Source organism: Equus quagga, chromosome 5 (assembly GCF_021613505.1).
Source record: "Equus quagga isolate Etosha38 chromosome 5, UCLA_HA_Equagga_1.0, whole genome shotgun sequence".
NCBI lineage: Eukaryota > Metazoa > Chordata > Mammalia > Perissodactyla > Equidae > Equus > Equus quagga.
Window position 1 is genome coordinate 14,071,073 of NC_060271.1, and position 19,764 is coordinate 14,090,836.

General features: G+C 45.4%; 1 protein-coding gene across 5 annotated transcripts in view; it reads left to right on the forward strand.

Moving 5' to 3' along the window:
- The window catches only part of ERI3 (ERI1 exoribonuclease family member 3), a 126,971-nt gene that overhangs the window by 11,143 nt on the left and 96,064 nt on the right, over positions 1 to 19,764 (forward strand). For all 5 annotated transcript variants that reach the window (XM_046661093.1, XM_046661089.1, XM_046661091.1 and 2 more), the window contains one exon: positions 2,465 to 2,742. In XM_046661093.1, coding sequence (XP_046517049.1) covers positions 2,488 to 2,742 — 255 coding nt within the window. In that variant the 5' untranslated portion in view covers positions 2,465 to 2,487. The remainder of the gene's footprint in view (positions 1 to 2,464; positions 2,743 to 19,764) is intronic.

Here is a 19,764-nt window from a genome sequence, read left to right on the forward strand (position 1 = left end):
TTTTCAGGAAGGGAAGAGGAAGAGCCGCTCTCTGTTTCTTGACTTGAGTTAAACTCAGTTGTTAGAGGTAAGAGAAGTATGGAATGCATTGACTACTGACATGTGGAGGCCTGGTCTCCTAATGTCTGTTTGCAAGACTTCCTACAGGAGAATCTTCTTGTTTGGTTGAAATCAGGTGAGAAAGCAAGGCCTGCAGGTAAGAAGACCTCAGGCCATCAATGTATTTGTCCATGGGAGGGGATAGGATATATATAGTTTGCTATATGGGAGGTGCAGAACATTCTAGGGATGCAGGAGACATTGATGTACTCTTTGAGGTTGTCTTATGTATTAGTTGGATTTATAGGCCCAAAGGATCGGGATCCAGGCTTGGCCAGGTGGGCATAGCCCAATAGGATAGCAGTAGTAATAATAGCTAATATTCTTGAGCCCTTATATGCCAGACACTGCTCTTAGAGCTTTACGTGTGTTCTCTCATTTCATTCTCATTTAAGGAGTAGGCACTATTATTATTGTCATTTTACAGATGAGGAATTAAAGAACAGAGCTTGCCTAGGGTGCCATGGCAAATAATTGGCAAAGCCAGGATTCAAACCTGGAAGCCCTCCTTAATCACAGTGCTTAATTGCCTGTAGTATTGGGCAGACGATGTCTGATTGACTCTATATACACTTTATACACTGTTTATACATGTTGGAGAGCAGTAAGACTTTCAAAAATCCTTATGCACTGCCTAACTCCAAGGCATTACAGAGGAGTTCTAAGGCCCTGAGGGACTTTGGGTCCAAACTAGAATGCGTAATCTGGGCAGACAGGGGTCTCCCATCTCAGCGAGTCTTCAGTGCAGTTCAGGAGTGGGTGATGTGAAGAGTTATTTTGGATTCCACTTTTCAAAGGGATATTGGCCCATTAACCTTTCCAAGAGATTCCATAATGAAACTCAAGCCAGCCTTTGTCTATCCTGGGCTGAGGAATTTTGGCTGCATCTTTGGAGAGGCTGTAAAACTATGGTAAAAACAAGCACTGTGCTTGTGCAGGGTCCATGAAGAACTTAAAATAGTTGTTGGTCTTAGCGCTACTGAATCCCCAAGGAATCTCACTATAAGGATGGGGAAATTGAGGACCCACACTTGCATATATCCTAATAAATACTCAGGCTAGTTACTATAGCTTGTACAGTGAGTCGGGAGAGCTGAGACAGGAAGTGATAGTTGGCATTGCCTGTGTCCGCTCAGGTGGTAGTGGCTTCATTGCCTCACACACACTGAGTGTGCTGTGGACTTCCCAGGCTGCAATCTCCTCCACCCAACGTGAGGGAGCTGGTGTCCATTTGCAGCCTTTCAGAGGCAAGCTTTTGGCTCTGTTGAAATGGGGCTTCAGCAGGCATAAACTGTGGCCATTTCTGTATTGAGCAGTGAGATTTTCTTGTTTGACTTTGAGGATTAAACTTGAGGGAATTTGAGTGTTGGGTATAAAAGGGGGAAAAACACAGAATTTCTGTTTTGTTCCTGCCTTTTTTTTTTTTTAGGAAGCTTGAGTTATTTGGGAGTAAAACTTAGGCTTTGATTTTTATATTTACTTAGCCCTCTAAGAAGCAGGCATTCTGCAAATTTAAAAGGAAACTTGAAAAGTGATTTGGATTGGGGTTTTTTTTGCACATGTTCACTCAGAAAACTTTACTAGACTTTTAGCAATGCTCCCATTACTGCCACATCTGGGTTTTCTCTTTTTCTTCCCTATTTAAAAAAGTCCCGCAGTCATTCAGGACCTCTAGTAGAGTGAGTCTAAAGGCAGCAAATGGGAAGGCCTGAGGCTGTTGCCAGCTGTGGTCTGCAGGCCTCATTCATTCCCCCAGGGTGCCACTTATTGGTGTGGGGGCTGGGGAATCACCAGAATATCGTGGCTCCATTCGCTTTCACATTGGGAGAAGGGAGAAGGGAGAAGGGTATGTGGAGATGTCAAGATACTGACAGGGAAGCCAGGGGTAAATGGCTCATCTCAGAGCTGAGGAGAGCATCTTGGGCATTTTCTGCTGTTTGTCTGAGTCTACTTAAGTCTACTTAGCTCCCATAACTGTTTGTGCAACTGGGTCACCTCATGTTACTTTGGGAACCTCAGCTTTAATGTTAACTATTGCCACCTGAGAAGTGACCGCAGTGTTTTTCTCTCTTTTCTCTCTTGAGCTTTAGAGCTCCATTTAAAGATGAAGGCCAGTGTTGCATGTTGTTTTGAGAATGATTTGGGAGACTCAGAGCTGTCATGATGCTGCAGGAGCCAGTATTAGGGTCTTGAACTCTTCAGTAATGAATACTATGATTCAGGAAAGGGGCCCAGAAACACTGGGGAGCGGTTCATGTTGTGTGAATATTCCCGAAGACTAGATGGAACAGGGCCACAGTGGGAGGGGAGTAACCCAGGCTCTCTGTTCTTTTTTTTTTTTTTTTTTTAACTTTCCTCCCCTAAGTTTTAGATGCTTCTGGATGTTCAATGCTAGCACCTTTACAGACTGGAGCAGCTCGATTTTCTTCATATTTACTTTCAAGAGCAAGAAAAGTGCTGGGCTCCCACTTATTTTCTCCCTGTGGTGTTCCGGAGTTCTGCTCCATATCCACCAGAAAGCTGGCGGCCCACGGCTTTGGCGCATCCATGGCGGCAATGGTGTCCTTCCCTCCCCAGAGGTATCACTACTTTTTAGTGCTGGACTTTGAGGCCACGTGCGACAAGCCACAGATTCATCCTCAGGTAACTGTTGCATCATTGCTTCAGAAAAGGTGGGGTGGGCAAGGAGGGAGGGAGGATAAGAGTCTTGCTTCCTGGGACCCAGAGGCACTTTTCCATGTCTTTCTGGCTTTTAGTTACTCATCTGGAGTTCCTGCCTAGGAAGCAGGACTTGGTTCAGGCATGCTAGGGTAAGGTAGACCTGAGAAGTCTCTGGAGAGAACTGGGCACGTTGTTCCTCTCTGGTCTCAGCTTTTGGGAATCAAAATATTTCCTTCTGTCCCATTCTTCCTCTCTCCTATCCCTTCCTTCCTTCCTTCTCCTTCTCCTGCTGCATGTTCTTTTAAGGAATACTGTGGTAGTCAGCCTCCATGATGGCGCCAGTGCTCCTTGCCTCCTGATATTTACACCCTTGGTCACTTCCCTCCCACACTGAAGCAGAGCTAGCCCTGTGTAACCAATAGAATATAGTGGAAGAGACATTGTGTGACTTTTGAGGCTAAGTCATAAAAAGCAGTGCAGTCTGCATTGCTCTTTTGGATCACTTGTTCTGGATGAAGCCAGCCGCCATGCTATGAGGACACTCAAGCAGCCCCGTGGAGAGGCACGTGTGTACAGGAACTGAGGCTCTTAGCGAAAAGCCACTACCAGACTTGCCAGTCATGTTTCTTGGCACTCTCTTGGAAGTGAATCCACCAAGCCCAGTCAAGCCTTCAGATAACTAGAGCCTCAATAGACATCTGACTTCTACCTCAGGAGAGACCCTGAGCCAAACTGGCTGCTGAGCCACTCCTGAATTCCTGGCTCACAGACACTGTGAGAGATACTAAATGATTGTTGATGTTTTAAGTTGCTAAGTTTTGGGATGATTTGTAATGCAGCATTAGATAACCTGAACAAGTACCATTGTTGGTCTATTGGAAAGGAAAATTTCTGGGCTTGTTTTTTTCTTAGTCACCAACTGCATTCAGAGACCTTTTACCTTTTAAAGTAGTGCTACTAGGAAGCTTGGATTAGTGGCTGAGAGGCACCTGTGCTAGGTGATATTGGCATGCCTGGTATTTGCTTTAGGGGAATGATTGGGGACTGATCTGGCAGTGCATTGTAGTGTGGGGGCCTTGAGTATGCCTGGCTCTAAGACTGTAACTTCCCTGTGGGGCCGGGTTATCAGGTGTGTAATTTTGGGATGCATAGACGTATTCTTCTGGGAGCAGCTTTCAGTAGTAAAGAGGAGGGGGAAAAGAGGACTGTAGCATCAGGTATTGGGGAGACCGGGAGTGGGGTCCATTCAGAGGTAAACTGGGTTCATTTCTCATGGTTTTTTCCCAGAAGGGGGGGACTATCTTCAGAATAGTAGATTATTTTCCATAAAGCAGATAATACAACCCTTTTATCTTCCCCTTTCTCCTCTCCTATTTGCCCTTAAAGTAGTGGTCTGCCTTTGGGACATTGGAATCAGGCCTACTGAGGCTTGGGAAGCCAGGAACAGGATGAGGAGAATGTCTGAAGGAAGGAGCTTTGGATGAAAGGGACTATGGCTTGGGAGCTACCTGAGCCACACGTACTTTCTCAGCCCCTTGCTCCTGCCTGTGCTGTAGAGTCTTCTTCTCTGCATCTCACAACTGCTAGAGATTCTGGGGTGCGTGTGCTTGGGTGGTGGGTGGGAATTTTGGCTATCTAGATTCTCTCTGGTTGGAAATCAGGGATCCATATCCTGATATGCCGTATTATTTTCCTTCCTGATATAGATTTCAATCACTGAGTAGGCCCTATTGGGACCTGTTTAAAATCCAACACATCCCTGTTGCATATGATTCATTCCTCTTCTATACCCTCATGATTGCTTGGCACCTTCTTTATGTCGTTTCCTGCTTTCTGCTTCCTGGCACATGCCTATGTATGTGTCTGAACTTTTCAGTTAGATTATTATAAGCTCAGGTAATTATGCGGGTCTGTTCTCTTGTCCTACAGAGGGTCCTGTCAATGTTGGTGAAGGTGAAGCCTGATTCATGTCTCAATTTGGTCTGCCAATTTCACCTTGCATCTCTCTTTCAAGGGCATTGTTCTTTTTATTTTTTGTTCTTTTTGTTTGTTTATTGCAATGCTGAAGACATAATGCAGTACAGGTTTAAATCACTTGTATCCAACCTCCTTCCCAGGCTTAGGCACCACGGCCTTCTAGACCTAGGCTGAGGTAGGGCTTCATGCTGTTTACCAGGATGTGGGCCTGATTAAAGATTATCTCCAGAATCAATGAACCCTGCTGATGGGATTCCAAGGGCACTTAAGGAATTGGCTGCCCTGGTTCATTATTAGCAAAGCATTAGCTGCTGCTTTAGAGAACTCAGGAAGAAGCATTTGCTGTCTTGCTTATCTTTAAAAGGGGAATACGAATGATCTTGGAAATTATAGACCTGTTAGTTTACTGTGATTCCAGAGAAGATACTTGACCTGATCGTCAGATAATCAATCAGCAAACAGCTAGAAGAGCATAGGGTACTGAGTAATAACTTACATGGGTTTGTGAAGAAGAGCAAATCCTGTCAGATCAATCTAACTTCTTGCTGTGACATAGTGATGGATTTGAGTGGATCTAGGGCAAGTGATAAATGTAATGCATCTCTACTTCATTAAGCCTCTACAATGCTGTGATCAACAGGTAGGAAGGTGAGTTTGAGGCAAGACAGCTCTGTTGGACTGCCCATTGGACCACTCTCAGGGAAGGGATGGGCAGCTCAGGAGTGACTTAAGACTTATTGTTCGTGGCAACTTAAAGCCTCTCTCTCTCTCTTTTTAAAAACACCTTCCCTAAAGTTTGTAGGTAGGAGGATCTTGATAGGATTCAGAGAAAATTTGGAAGATGGATTGGAGAAGTTGTCAGTCCCAGATAAGACAGTGTCCTTCCTCTGAGGTCATCATAGGTCAGGTTCTCGTTAGAGCCTTTGTGCTATTTAGGTCTTCTGGTCAACAAGGGCAGTGGAGAAATTGGAAAAGCTCAGGATAAGAGGAACAAAAATCACTGGAGGCACAAAAATAGGACTTAGAAAGAAAGAAAAGACATTGAATATGGTTTTAGTGACTGATTTCTTGTCCAAACTAAATAAATTCATCATATGGGAAGTAGTTGTTCAAAGAGGATGTAATAACTTGCTCTTCGTTTTAATAAGGACAAAAAAGAAAGGAATTTAAATGGAAGCAGGGAAGATTGAGATTTGGGATGAGAATGAACTTCCAGAAGAGATAGTAAAAGGACAAGAATATGGTGTGCAAGTTAGGTCAGCCGCCCCTAGTGCTCTCAGAATGGCTTGATGGCTGTCCACTTGACAGAGATGCTTTGTGAGCCAGGTCCGTATGCCTCCTGGGGATGGGCTTGGGACCATGAATCAGAACCAGCCCAGCTCCCCTCCTCCCTGGCTCCCAGGAGCTTTCAATACTCGAGGCCCCTACATAGTACACTTCTGATTTTTGTGGAGGTGTGTCATACCCCTTGGGTGTGTAAGACGCAGAACAAGTTTTGGGTCAGGGCCTATCTGGAGGCTTGTCCTGGGGTTCATTCCTTTCATATGTCTCTGGTTTTCAGAAGTCCTTGAGTCAGCTTATTGGGACTATCCTAAAGGAATGCCACTGTGAAAAACTAGCAGGTGTAGGCTCTGTTGTACTTGGGTGAATAACAATATTGGTTACAAACATGGTAAAATATCCTGTATTTTCCATTTGTCTTCATTTTTGCTGTTTATTTTTGTACTTTGTTCAGCTAGGTGAAACTGGAGTGGTCGGTTTGCCAGTAATAGGCCTTTATTTTCTGGAGTTTGCCCTCATTTTGTTTTACATGTTTCGATTCAGATTAACATGATAGGTATTGGTTGAATATGAGACTGTTTTTCATTTGAAAACATTTTTGCACTTAGATGTTAATTTAGGTGGTTTAAAATACTTTAGAGACTCTAAATTTGAGGAATATAATTCCTTTCTTGCTATAGGAAATGTTTCCTGATATAGAAGTAGGTTTTTTTGGGGGAGAATGTGGCTCCTTTGCCCTCGCTAGCAGGAGTTCATGTTGCTCCTTTTGGTGTGGATGTGCATCGAACGATGGTGGTCGTGACCCGGAGGCCCGGGGAGCAGCCTGAAAGCTTTGGTGGGATCTTTAATTGTGCATCTTTAACCTGGGGGCAAGTTCTCTCACCACCTCAGTGTTCAGAAAAGACCAAAGCAAATGTAAGTGAAGAAAATGAGGTATAGGCCACAGTGCGTGGGGAGGAGGAAGTAACCCCAGCTGTCGGATGGCCAGGAAGGGTGCAGCCCGGCTCTCCTCGTCTGGGGAGCCGACCAACTGGCTGCCGCCTCCTCTCCCTCGCTGAGCTCCCTCTGGCCTCCATCAGGCTCCTGGGTACAGTCTTTCTCACTGCTCTGCAGCAGCTCTGCCGGCTGCTTTCCTTCTCATCTGTATTCAAGTGCCCATAACTTTGGAGAAAAATGACCTTTGGGGTTGAGGTTTTCTGGTGGTTGGTCTTTGTCCTCAGGGGCTTTTTCTTTTTTTGTTCTTTTTTTTTTAGGAAACCTTGAAGAGACTCCATCTGCATTTTGAGTTAGAACTATGAGTAAAGGAGTTTCTCTTTTATAGAAAATTGTCCAGATGCTGGGTTGTTTTGGAAGGGTTGGGGGGGTGGGGGTTGATGGTGACAGGAGAAGGAATAATGTAAAAGAGAGGCATTTGGGGGATTTCAGTATAACTTAAAGCTGCCACATCATTTATTAGTCTTTTGTGAGAGAGACATTTTGGAAAACTTCACAGGAAATTGGTTAAGATCCCTACAAATTCAACTATACAGATTTTGACTCCCTTCTCCTCCATTCAAGGCTGAAAGGTAGGCTCCCCCTGCCCCTGCTGCCCACCTGATACATACACCTTGCTCTTGCTCTCTGTGCACCTTCTTTCCTTCCCTCTGCTCTTCGTTCCTGTGCTCTCCAAGTGGACAGAAAGGCAGTCCCCTAGGGAAAGAACTCACCCTTCCCTCCCCATTCACTCGTCCTGGTAGCAGCTCCTCCAAGAGGGAGGGGTCAGATCCAGCTTTTTAGCGGGAGAGCCCAGTTGTTGGGTTGTTGTGTTGTGGTCCGTCTGCCCGTGGTCCCTGTCAGCCTGCACTTTTTTCTGTACAGACAGGCGAAGGCACTGACGCTATTCTTCTAAACTGGGAAATGAAATGCAAAACCGATGTTAATGCAACATTATGGTTGAGATTAAATGCACCAAAATCAGGAAATTCAAAGTTATGCTTCCCACAGCAACTATAACTCAGCCTCATCTGGCGTGTGTAGTATTTTGTGTTAGTGCGGATGGTGTTATATGTTAAGACATTAAAGTTAACACCATAAGCAGAGCACAAAATGCTTGAGGGGGCTGAGTTATGACGACTGTGTGAGCCGTAAGTGTTCTTGCACAGCCTCCCGACTCCTGGAATAATTTTTCCCCTGCCCATCAGACCAATTATTGCCTTTCTTTGTAGTTATATCTTTGCTTTAACACATTTCTTCTTCCAGGGTCACTATAAATGAATTCCTCTGTTGGTGGCCAGAGATGGTGGTGGGAATGGGGCAGCCCACTAGGCCCTTTTGTCCTTTTTGTTGCTGCTTCCATATATGTGGTGCCTCCCCCGCCCCCTTCCAAAGCCCCCCCTCCTCCACAGGCTGCTGATTCCTGGTGGTCCCTCATGGGGATGGGCCTCCCCCTGACTCTCACAGTGGCTCCTCTCTACTGTTCCCTGAATAGGAACAAGCATTTGCTGTGTCCGGGTCTTGGCCCTGTTGTAACTTCACGGGAAAGCCGAAGGGCCCTTCTTTATTTGGAGCAGACATAGCAATGCAGAAGTAAAATATACATCTCGGGGAGTGGAGCACTGATGCATGGTGGTGCTGCCTTGTGTGTTTGGCATAGCAGAGGCACGATCGGAGTGGGTTTATTTGCTCTATTCAGACTGCTTCTCTACCTTCCCCAGGGTTTATACCTTTCAGCTGCCATGGTGTATAGGTAGGCTGTGGAGTTGCCTGGGGGTGGGACCAGGAACTTTCTTTGGGGAGCACTGGGTCACTGGTAACAAAATCACTACATAATTTAGTGCAAATCAGGAAACATTCCCCCCCGACCCAGCCTCTTATTATCCTGGTGGCCTCCCCTGGGCTGAGACAGCTGTCGGAATGCAGATTTTGTTAGACACTGGGCTAAGGTTGGTGGTGGGGAAGAGCTCTAAAGAATAGGGCCATTGATAAATGGTGAATGAAATCAGGGCCTGTAAACTAACAGTGGCACTGAGCTGCCTTTGAAAGTTTTTGTTGGACATGACAAAACCACGCAAGTCTGCAAAGGAATGGGGAGGATCTCATTGTAACCACCTTAGAGGCAATGAAAAGCCCTCTTTACTCTTTGGATAGCAACTTCAAGCTCTGTGTTAGATGCTAGGGATAGAAGGACAAATAAGAAATGGCCCCTACCCTCAAGGAGCTCATAGTCGAGGAGGGTAGACATTCGTGTAACCAGCATTAAACAGTATGATAACTACTATCACATAGGTAAGTACTTGGTACAACGGGGGCAAAAAGAAGGGAATGATCAACTCTGCTCATGATTTGGGGAAGGGGTTGCATAGGCTTCGTGTTAAGAGAAATTTAGGAGCCTGGAGGGGGCCAAGTCAGCCCAAGGCCTCTCAGAACTGCTGTAGCAGAAACAAAAGAAGGTGCTCACCAGAATGAATTGGCCTAAGTTTGAAAAACTGACCCGGATTGTAGGCTTGTTTATGGGAATATTGAAAATGAGGAAGAGGGAGAATGAAGACTTTGAACCTGGCAAAGATTTCACCGTTTGGTTAGTAGGATTATCTGTATCAGTTCTGTGGTATTTCTCGCAGTCAAACTAAAAGGTCTTACTGGGATGCTGTAAATGAGAGTACGAAGGCTAGAGGATGTTTAAGAGAATTTTAGCCAATAAAGTGGGCAAAAAGGGTGAGGGTCAATGTAGAAATATGTGAGCTGGGGCTCTGAGGCATCGCCAGGGCAGGCTGATCTTATCCCTCCGCTGCCATTGAAGGTAGCACTGGGCTGGGCTGCTAGGTCTCTAGGGAGAGGCAAGGGCTGGAGAATGACATGACAGCCCCCACTCTCAAAAGTACTGGCAATTTGGATCTGGATCTGCTAGGCATCCCTTGGGAATACCCACCTTCAACAGACTAGGTAGGCTTAGACCCTTCCAACAGGTAAACAGCCAGCTGACTAACATTGAGAAAAGTGAGGAAGGAAGGATGAATGAAGAGGCAGGAGGGCCTGGGTAACAAGAGATTTGCTACAGTGGAGGTGACTGGAGGGCATGGTGGTGGGGTTGAGCGCTCCCTTGAGCAGCTGCAACAGGTGCACAGCCATAGAAAGAGAGCCAGTAGGGGCCAGCCCCATGGCCGAGTGGTTGAGTTCGTGTGCTTCGCTTCAGTGGCCCAGGGTTTCTCTGGTTCAAATCCTGGGCACGGACATGGCACTGCTCATTGGGTCATGCTGAGGTGGCGTCCCACATGCCACAACTAGAAGGACCCACAACTAAAAGTATACAACTATGTACCGGGGGAGCTTTGGGGAGAAAAAGGAAAAATAAAATCTTGAAAAAAAAAAAGAAAGAGAGCCAGTGGATTGGGAAGGGGTGGGGAGAATGAAAGCCAAAGGAGTATTTAAGGTAAGTTCATAGGCTTCACTTTGCCCTGTCCCCGTGCTGTCGTGCTTTTCCTCTCCCCTCTATTGATGACATTTCTTACCTTGTAGGCTGATCTCAGTTGTTTGACATGAGGAAACTGACATTAGGAGATGTTTTCTTTATCTCTGTGTCTTTTTGGGAAAGAGGATCCTGAATCATTTTGATTAAGATGCCATTGGGATGATGATGTTTTATTCTGTTATCCTGGGTGTTCACAATACTTTAAAAGCCCCCACAGTTGTACATTTATGTGATCGGTTTTGAGCCTGAGCTGTGAGAATTGAGTCATAGCCTAAAAGCCTGAAGCAAGAGTGTTCCCAGTTTGATGCCAGCCCCCTAGGCTGGCAGGTCTGCAGCAGAAGGGTGAGCAGGCTGGGACAGGCAGAGAAGGGTTGTGTATGCTGAGTGCCGCCATGGGCAGAGCTCTGTTAGGTGCTAGGAGAATCAGAAGAGAAGTAAGTAGACTCTGGAGGGAGAGAGAAACATCAGGGAAGCTTTTAATCTGAAGTAGAGGTACCTTGGAATGGGCTGCTATTTAGATCCCGTCCCGGCATGTATTTGGCTAGTGGGAGATCTTGGTCTGTGGACAGCAGACAGGTCTGTTGCATGAGCGCTCCACTTCTGTTCTAGCGCTGTGCTCAGTGTCTAGTCCTGGGGAGGCCCTTCCAGTCAAGGACTGGTCTGAAGGCTAAATGCTGGCAGAGGCTCTTATTTGGAGATGCCAATGTTGCCGAAAGGAAGGGAGTGTGCAGAGTCTACAGTGAGGTTGGGAGCAAAGTTGGTGAGCCAGAATAGGAGTTGTGAATGTTTTGTTGAGTGGAAGAGAGGAAACAGATGTTGGAAGTCAGAGTTCATGGGAATGGAGAAGATCGTGTTCCAAGGGGTTAAAAATGAACATAGAGGAAAGTGGTTAGGAGATATTACTTAAGAGAGATGTTAGTGGGTTGGACTAAGGTGGTGATGGTGGGAATGGAGAGAAGTTATGTGTCATAACCTTTACATGTGCTGGGAAAGAAACGAGCTTGAGAAAAATGCTCTGAAGCAGCTCATAGCTCCTTTGGATACTAGTGGGCTCCTGGGAGTCAGTGGTACCTAGAGATTTGGTCAGGAGTGGAGTATGGAACCTATGGTTGTTGTAAATGGAGTGCTCTGAGTTGAAGATCCATATCAGGGAGAACTGATGGAGGTGAGTTCCTTACTGGTGATGCAGGTAGTTACTCCTTGAGGATCTCTGTATGATGAACTGTTTGGCCATTGGCCTGTGGGAGGTGGGTAGTGATGGTTAGGTAGGTAGGATGACAACTAGCTAGAAAGCTTGGAATCTTGCTTTCCAAAAGTGTGATATGAATTGAGAGCCATGGCTTGAGATTGCAGTGCCTGGAAATGGAGTCCAGGGACTATATCTGCATTGTTCATGGGTGTTTTCCAGCACTGGAAACATTTGAATGAAAGGCCAACTGATTGACTGAAAGGGACTGGTAATTAGTTGGGGAGGGAGGAGGCAGGGACAGATGAATGGGGTGAAAGATGCCATTTTGGTAAGGTCTGCTTTCACTAGAAAGCTAACATGACTAGAGAAGTAATGCCAGGGGCAGGCCTTAAAGGAAGTTTATGGTGTGGAATGTGGTGGTTGGTGATGCGCGCGAGGAGTCCACAGCTTGGTGCCTCAGGATATTGCAGGAATTGCTGTGATCCTGTTCCAGGTCTGTGGCCAGTGTTAGTAGGGCCTTTCTCAGGACCAGAGGCAGTAGGATAGCTCCTGCCTTGTGTCTGTAAGGTCTTCATAAGAGAGGTATCCAATCCTGCTTTTTGGTTCATTTGGACAGAAGGAAGGTGTTTTTCTGGAGAGAATGGTGTGATGAGTGCTCTGTGGGTAGCTGATGCCCTGGTCTTGACAGTATACTTAAAGGGAGCAGGCATTGCCATGACAGGAAGACCTCTTTCCGGTTTCCTAACAGATGTGCCAACTTGCTCTGTAAAGTTCTGGGATGTGGCATGCCAGTTTTTTTCCCCTGGATCTTGGCAGCAAGGAGAATGAAATGTGTGATAGCAAGAGCCAGGAGTGGTTGGCAGATCTAAAGGGCTTGCCCCAGGTTCTTGAAAGTGGGCCAAGTAAGGGTTTGTTTTGAGAAAAGAGGGAACCTTGGGCTCTGATTCTCACTTGGGCAGTATCTGTGATAAGGAGTTAGTCTCATAGATGTTCTAGATTTCACCTTTGCTATTCAACGTGTGGCCTGAGAACCAGCAGCCTCTTCATCACCTGGGAGCTTGTTAGAAATCCAGAATATCAGGCCCTACTCCACTGCTAAATAGAATTTGTAGTTTGACAAGATCTTCAGGTAATTTGAAATCTGAGAAACACTGCTCTAATCTAGACCAATGGTTCTCAAACTTCAGCAAGTGTCAGAATCACCTGGAGCGCTTGTTAAAACACAGATTTTTGGCCCCACCCTCAAGCTTTCTAATTCAGAAAGTCTGAGGTGGAGGCCAGGAATCTGCATTTCTAATCAGCTCCCAGGTGATAAGATGCTGCCTTTGAGGGGTCATACTTTAAACCACTGACTGCCTCAGCTTTCTGTTCTGTAAGATAGCTCAGTAATTCCTACCTGCCTTACAGGGGCAGGGATTAAATGAGCCATTGTGTGAGAAAAGTGTTCGTGCATTATGGACATGATGTCAGTCTGTATATTGCTTGCTTACTAGTCAGTGATTTTAAAAACTCACTGTCGTGCCATACATCCATTTCCCTGTCCTGGCTTCTGGCCTTCAGGTGTGGACAGAGAACAGGGAATCTGTGAAGTACCCAATGGCGATGTAGTCTTCTGTGAAGAGACCAGCAGCCCCTGGGGCTGTGGATGGGGATTACTGAGCAAAGGCCTTCTGAAGCCCAGCCACCTTCTCTGGGCTCCTATCCAAGTTGCCTCAGCAGAACCCTCTGTCTGCCTGAGTGAGCCTGGTCCTGTCTTGATCACCTGTTACTCACCCCCACCTCTTTACCCCCAGCTGGTGGGTCTTTAGTGCAATATTTGCATTGATTGGAAAAATGGTCTTTGTCTAACCACACCTCTGATTCATCTTGTGATCCCGAGCATGTCACATGACTTTTCCCCACCTTATTGGGTGATTAACTGAACAGGCTTTGGCTCCATGTGCCCAAGTCCCAGAATGTGGACTCTGGACCTCTGGAGTGAGGGGAGCTGAGGTAGAGGCTGTTGTGGTGAGAAGCAATATCGCATAGTGGTTCAGAGCGTGGACTCTAGAACCGGACTCTCTGGATTTGAGTCTGGTCTCCACCACCTACTAGCACTATGACTTGCCTTGGGCAAGTTACTTGTACTCTATGCTTCAGTTGCCTTATTGGCAAAATGGGGTTAATAATAGTACCAATCTTATAGGATTGTTGGGAGGATAAATGTAAGTGCTTAGAACACTGCCTGGCATCTAATACCTATATGTGTCAGCTCTTTTTAGTAGAATTACTGCTGGTATTATTCTGACACATGGCCTCATAGTAAGCTATTGGGGAACAGCAGGTGGCTGGGAGGCAGCCCCTCCTTCTCTGGGGAGCTTAGAGAGAGCCTGCAGGCTCTCTGTCCCCATAGTGGACAGAGCCACGGCACTACCCAGAGAGACTTTTTTCCTCCACTGGAATGGTAAGTGGGATTTGGCACCCTTCCACTTCCATGCCCTGTGTTAGTGCTGCCTCTGGGGGACCTCTCCTGTACCCAACCTGAGATTTGTTTAAATTAATTTCATGGCAAATATGTGTATACAGGTAGCTACAAAGAAATCATTTGGTTGTTTGCTGCCCTGAAGGGTCCACTTCACAGAGGCCACTAATATGTGAAGTTATTTACAATTGGGTATCTAAAAATGTTTGAACTGAGGCTGATTCAGAGTCTTGTACGTGTAGAGGTAGACAAAGGCACACACACACCTGGATGAGGATGCAGTTTCTAAGACTTTGGTCTTCATTTATCGGTATTATATATATTTTTAAAAATTCAGATTTCAGTAAAAGTAAATTATAATTCACTCTGCACCCCCCTTCCAAATAAAGAATAGCAGTGTCTATTTTCAACCTCTTTTCTACATTTTAATTGCTCTGGGGTCTATGGGGATGGTGAAGAGGGACATGGAGGTGAAAAATCAGCCTTTTAAAGCTCTGATTTTTTACCCTTCCTTGTCCTGAAACTTCGAGCATCAGCTCTCATCTGTCAAAGTGTAAATCAGCAATTAAAACCCAAACAGCCAAATGCCAAAGATGACCCGAAGCACAAAGCAACTGACAAACAAGTCCGGACAAATCGACGGGTAATTTATAAGCTTTGCCCTAAAATCTAATTATTTGGCAATTCGAATTTGCAGCCAGCCAGGGCTCGGCAATAAATTTAACCCGCCATAAATTATTTAGGAGCAAGCTGTGGTGTAAATCAAAACCACGAGTGTTTGTTTAAGAAATAAGCTCCTTGTGCATAAAATGTCTTTTTTTTTTTTTCCAGGGGAGAAACTGTTAAGCAAATCATGCCCCTTTCGTTGTGCAGTGCAGCCCTCACTGCTCCCTCTCAACTTCCCCTCTTCCCTGTGGCCGGGAGGCTCCTTAATCCCTTGGAGAAAGGGCGTGCCTTTGCATGGGACTTTTATCCAGAAACCAAGTTTTTGGATAAAACCCGTGTTTTTGCCAGGTACTGCTTTTTCTACCTTCTTGTGTCATGATGTTACTTTTGGATTTTATCAAACCTTTCTGTGCAGGGGCTCATATTTTTTGGAATTTTCTTCAAGGGGTTTAGGGAAGAGATAGATTAGTTGTTTCCATCTCTAAATGGAGAGAATGCTAGTTCCTAGGTTGAGGGGGAAGCCATGAAAAGTGATCTGCTTGTTCCCCTATTTCAGACAGGACCATAGAACCATCAGCTCAGACAAAGGAGAATCTGTGCTTTGGAAAAAAGGTCTGTAAGAATGCTACACTATTAAACCCTCTGTCCCATTGTCAAGAAATCCCAACAATCTAACCTACGTCCCTTCTGCTTAAAATCCTTTTGTTGTTGTTGTTCTATCTTCAAATATAATCTTATCACTGCAGACACTTTAGTTACAGGGAGTTTGAATACCCTCAAAGCAACCCACACATTTATTTCTTGTAGTCTACTGATTATGGGTGTGAAATTTCATTTGAAATGCTGTTACAGTTTTGTGAACAGTTTATCAAGAGAATTTCTGGGGTTCCTAGGTGAGCAATTAGGAAGCACCTGTGTTTAAAGCCTTTGCTCCAACTTAAGCCTCTGCTCATTTGAAAAGGTAAAACAATATTTCCTTGTGCTTCTTTTTTATCTGTCTGCTCTCCCCTTTAAAAAAAGATTTGCAGCTGGCATTTTATTGAAGGAGACAGCGGACATAATAGATTTGGAACCATGGATACTTTGAAAAATCCAAGTTCTGAGGCTTTTGTCCTTAATTGCCAAGTTGTGGACATTTCCCATCTCCATCAGCAGGCCAGCTTTTTGAGTTTGTGATGCTCTACCCTTGGACAACCTAGTGGTGCGGGTAGCTTGTGGATCGTGTAGGGTGACCAACTGTCCCAATTTTAGCACTGAAAGTCCTGTGTTCCAGGAAACTCTTGGTCTGGGCAAACAGAAAACTGGGACATTGGTTTGTAGCAGTTGGGGGAGGACGAGAAACCACTTATAGAAGAGAGGCAGTGGATCTGGTAGAAAGTGCTTTGGAGTGTTATATGTCTGGGTTTGAATCATGGCTGTCCCTTTAGGCAGATGACTTCACCTCTCTGGTCCTGTGGAGAGTCCGTGAAAGCAGAGTGTTTTCTCTTAGAGCCATGTGCTTGTGCTTGGCCTCTATCTTTTCATTTGTCAGTCCTCAACCAAAAGTTGAGAGAGTGAGGTCTGCCTGCTAAAATGGAGCCTGGGTGCTGAGATGCAAACTGAAGGCTCATGGTCCCTCCCTCCGTGAGCTCAGAGTACAGCCCCCTCTGTGTCCTTGCAGCCATAGTGGAGGCTTCGCAGTAGCAAACCTCCAGGACTATCTGCCTGGTCAGTCCACATTCATTGCTCTTGTAACTTGAGAGCAGCCTCTCTTCCTAGCAGATAGTAGACTGTGCTTCCTAAAGATAGCTTTCAGACTAAAAGAATCAGATCTTTCTTGACCCCTCAGATTTTGAAAGCTGCTAGCCCTACTCTCTTTAAGTCTCATTTTCCCATTTGGAATCCCAGCTCTGTCCCTTACTAGCATTATAACCTTGAACAAGTGACAGCTTCTTTTTGGGCCTTAGTTTATCTGTGAAATAGGGATAATGATTCCCACCTCATGAGTCGTTAGGATTCAATGAGATCATTCCTGTTAAGCGTTTAGCAGAATGTCTGCCACGTAGTAAACAACAAATGGAAACAATGAAATGAGTCTATTTTCTGCATGTGTCCGAGGATGTTGGGGCCAGCTCCTCTCTATCCGTTGCTCAGACTCTGAGCACTTCAGAGAGAGGAGCCACATCTCATTGTATTTGTCCCTGTGTCCACACCTAGCCCCTGTCTGGTAAACAGTAGGTGCTTAATAGTATTGGCTTATGACCTGTTGGTGATGATGATGATGATGATGATATGACCTATCTTCCAGGATTAATAAGGGTAAAATAAGAAAACTGTATTTGAAAGCACACTGTAGACTGAAAAGCATGACACTCAGTGTGTCCCTCCACTGAGATTTGTCGTAGTTCATTATTTGTTCACATCTCTTTTCTGCTCTCTAGTCCATGCACTTCTCCAAAGCAGAGATTACACTTTATCTCTGAATCCCACTCCAGTACCTGTATGATGTCCTTCACGCAGTAGATGCGCAGGTAGTTTAGTTGAATGCAAATGTCATACAAAAGTAAGGAATTGCAAAACTATTATTAGGGTTGAGAAAGAGGGCTGGTAAAAACAAACTGGTTCTTCTTTTCTTCCTGGTGCTACCTTTACACAAGCAGACACTCAACTGTTCCTGAAAAAAAAAAACTTCTTCCCAGGGGGATGATGAAATTGAGGGAGGAAAAAAGAGGAGGGGCAGAAATAACAGCTTCATTATCTGAGCAGCTAGCCCTAGAAGCTGGCACTTAGGCACATCTTCACAAGGTCTTGGGCTGAATTGAATGTCATCAACCTATTGCTTTGGGGTTACCGCTCTGATCGTCATCAGCTGATAACTGTTGAAGTGTTTGGCATGCCCCAAGTCATGCACTGGCTGCAGAGTTGTGTCAGCTTGGTACAGAGTGGGGTGCCTCTCCCATGAATGGGCTGTTGGGGCTGTATTTTGAGGTTCTGGGCTTGTCTGGGCAATACGGGAAGGTAAGGAGTACCTAAGTCAGGTCCTTTCTGTTCTGACTCCCCAGAGGTCTTCTATCAGAAGCTCCTCTTTTGCGTCCTCGGTGATTCAAATGAATGTGCCAGTGTGTAAGGTCATTGTTACAACAGCTGCTGACGGGGTTGAGGAAGGATCACTGCAGAGTCATGTTCTGAGATTGGCCCTTGAAAGTCCCTCTTCTTGGTCTTGGGGAGAAGGCCTGGCTGATAGGCCAGCAACATTGGAGAGGTATGTTTCAGATAGGTCCAGTCTGCTGTGCCCTGGGCCTTGGGTTCCTGGCACCCAGGCATTTCAGGGGTCTACCCCTCTTTTTGCATGGAGCTGGGGCTAGCATATTCCTCCTCTCTAGGAAGATGGTACCGAGTGTGAGAACTTGGGTTGGCTCCATTTCCCTAAGGGTGAGGAAGCTAGTGGCAGGAAAGTTTTGAAGACTGGGCTGCAATGGGGAAACCCCAAGGCCAAGTTTTAAGAGAATCTACTGGGGATGCTGACTTGGTGCTGGTTAGAGCGGGAGCTGAAGCGCTCACTATTTTATAATAAATACTAATGAAATTCTAGATCTATAATAACATTTCAGATATCTAAAACAAACCATGTGCTTGTAAAAAAGTGGAAAGAGATCAACTTTAAGCCATAAATTCTTGGTAATAGAAGGGTTTTTTTCTATTTATGTTTGATAGATATTTTTGTTTCCAGAGGAATGTCAACTCCTAATTTCATAATGTATCATGGGCTTAAGAAAATTGAATTTAATAAAAGCCAGAGATGAATGGCATCCTTAAAGGTCCCAACACTTGTCTTTATTAGTAGGACAAACTGCAGGTCTCCAAACACTGCTTCTCTCCAAATGAAAGTTTAAATGAAAAGTACAGTTGTGTCACAGGTTAAATTTCATTGTGGGCCCGGCTAACATTGTTAGTGAGGAGCTGGCTGTATTTGTTTCTTTAGACACTAGGGCAGCCAAACTCACCAGGCCGTGGAGCTCTTTCTGTTGGGCAGGTGTTTCTTTTACTTAGTGGGAGAGAGAAGATATATCAGAAATTCAGGAGTCAGATGAGCCTGACTCAGAGGGGCCCTCCTTGGAGTTCGCTCTTGGAAATCTTGGATATCCGATTTTTCAAGGGGACTAATATGTATTTTCTGTGTGTCTGTCCCTCAGTTTTGCTTTTCAGAGCAAAACTCCTCTCCTTGTCCTAGTTTGTAGTGCTCTGTGGGGAACAAGAGGCCTAGGGAATTGGGGCTAAGTCCCCACCTCTCTTCGCCTTGGGAGGAGAGGTGTCGCCTAGTCCTCTCCATCTCCCGTCTGCCTCAGCCTTGCAGCCTTTCTGCCCTTCCTACTTCTGGGGGCTCTTGTCAGCTTCCCCATCTGGGGATCAGTGCAGGAGGGACCAGGCAACCAGAACCTTTGAATTTCTCTGTCATGAAGTCTGACTGCCTTGATTTGGTCTTCAGTTCTGATGTAATGAGTTGGATAAAAATCTTTGAAACAAGCTCGATAGAGTGGACGTGTTTGGTGGGGAGAACATCCAGCTGTCCTAGGCTGTCATAGAGATTGGCCATTTCTTCTTCTGAGTCCATTTCCCACTCGTCCATTTCCCGAGTGCAGTCAGGTGTCAACAATGCCTGTGTTGCTTCTCCATTCTGGCTGTCCCTGGAGAGAACCAATTTGCCTTGATTGTAGTCATACTGGAAAGTCCTCTCTGGAACAGGGGACCTGGGGTAGGGATGCCACTGGAGCTGACTGTCAGGGCCACTGAGTGGGCAAAGCCCCCCTTCTCTCTCTGCAGTGGCCCCTTTTCCACATGCTAATTTTACTCGGAGGATTTTACTTTTATTTATTTTTTTTATTATTTCCTATTTGTCTCTTCCAGATGTTTTCAGGGCAGTTTTTTTTTTGTGTTGTAAACTAATTCCATTCATGTTTTAAAAATTTATGAAAGCGCTAATAAAAATGTCAAAGTGGTAAAAAT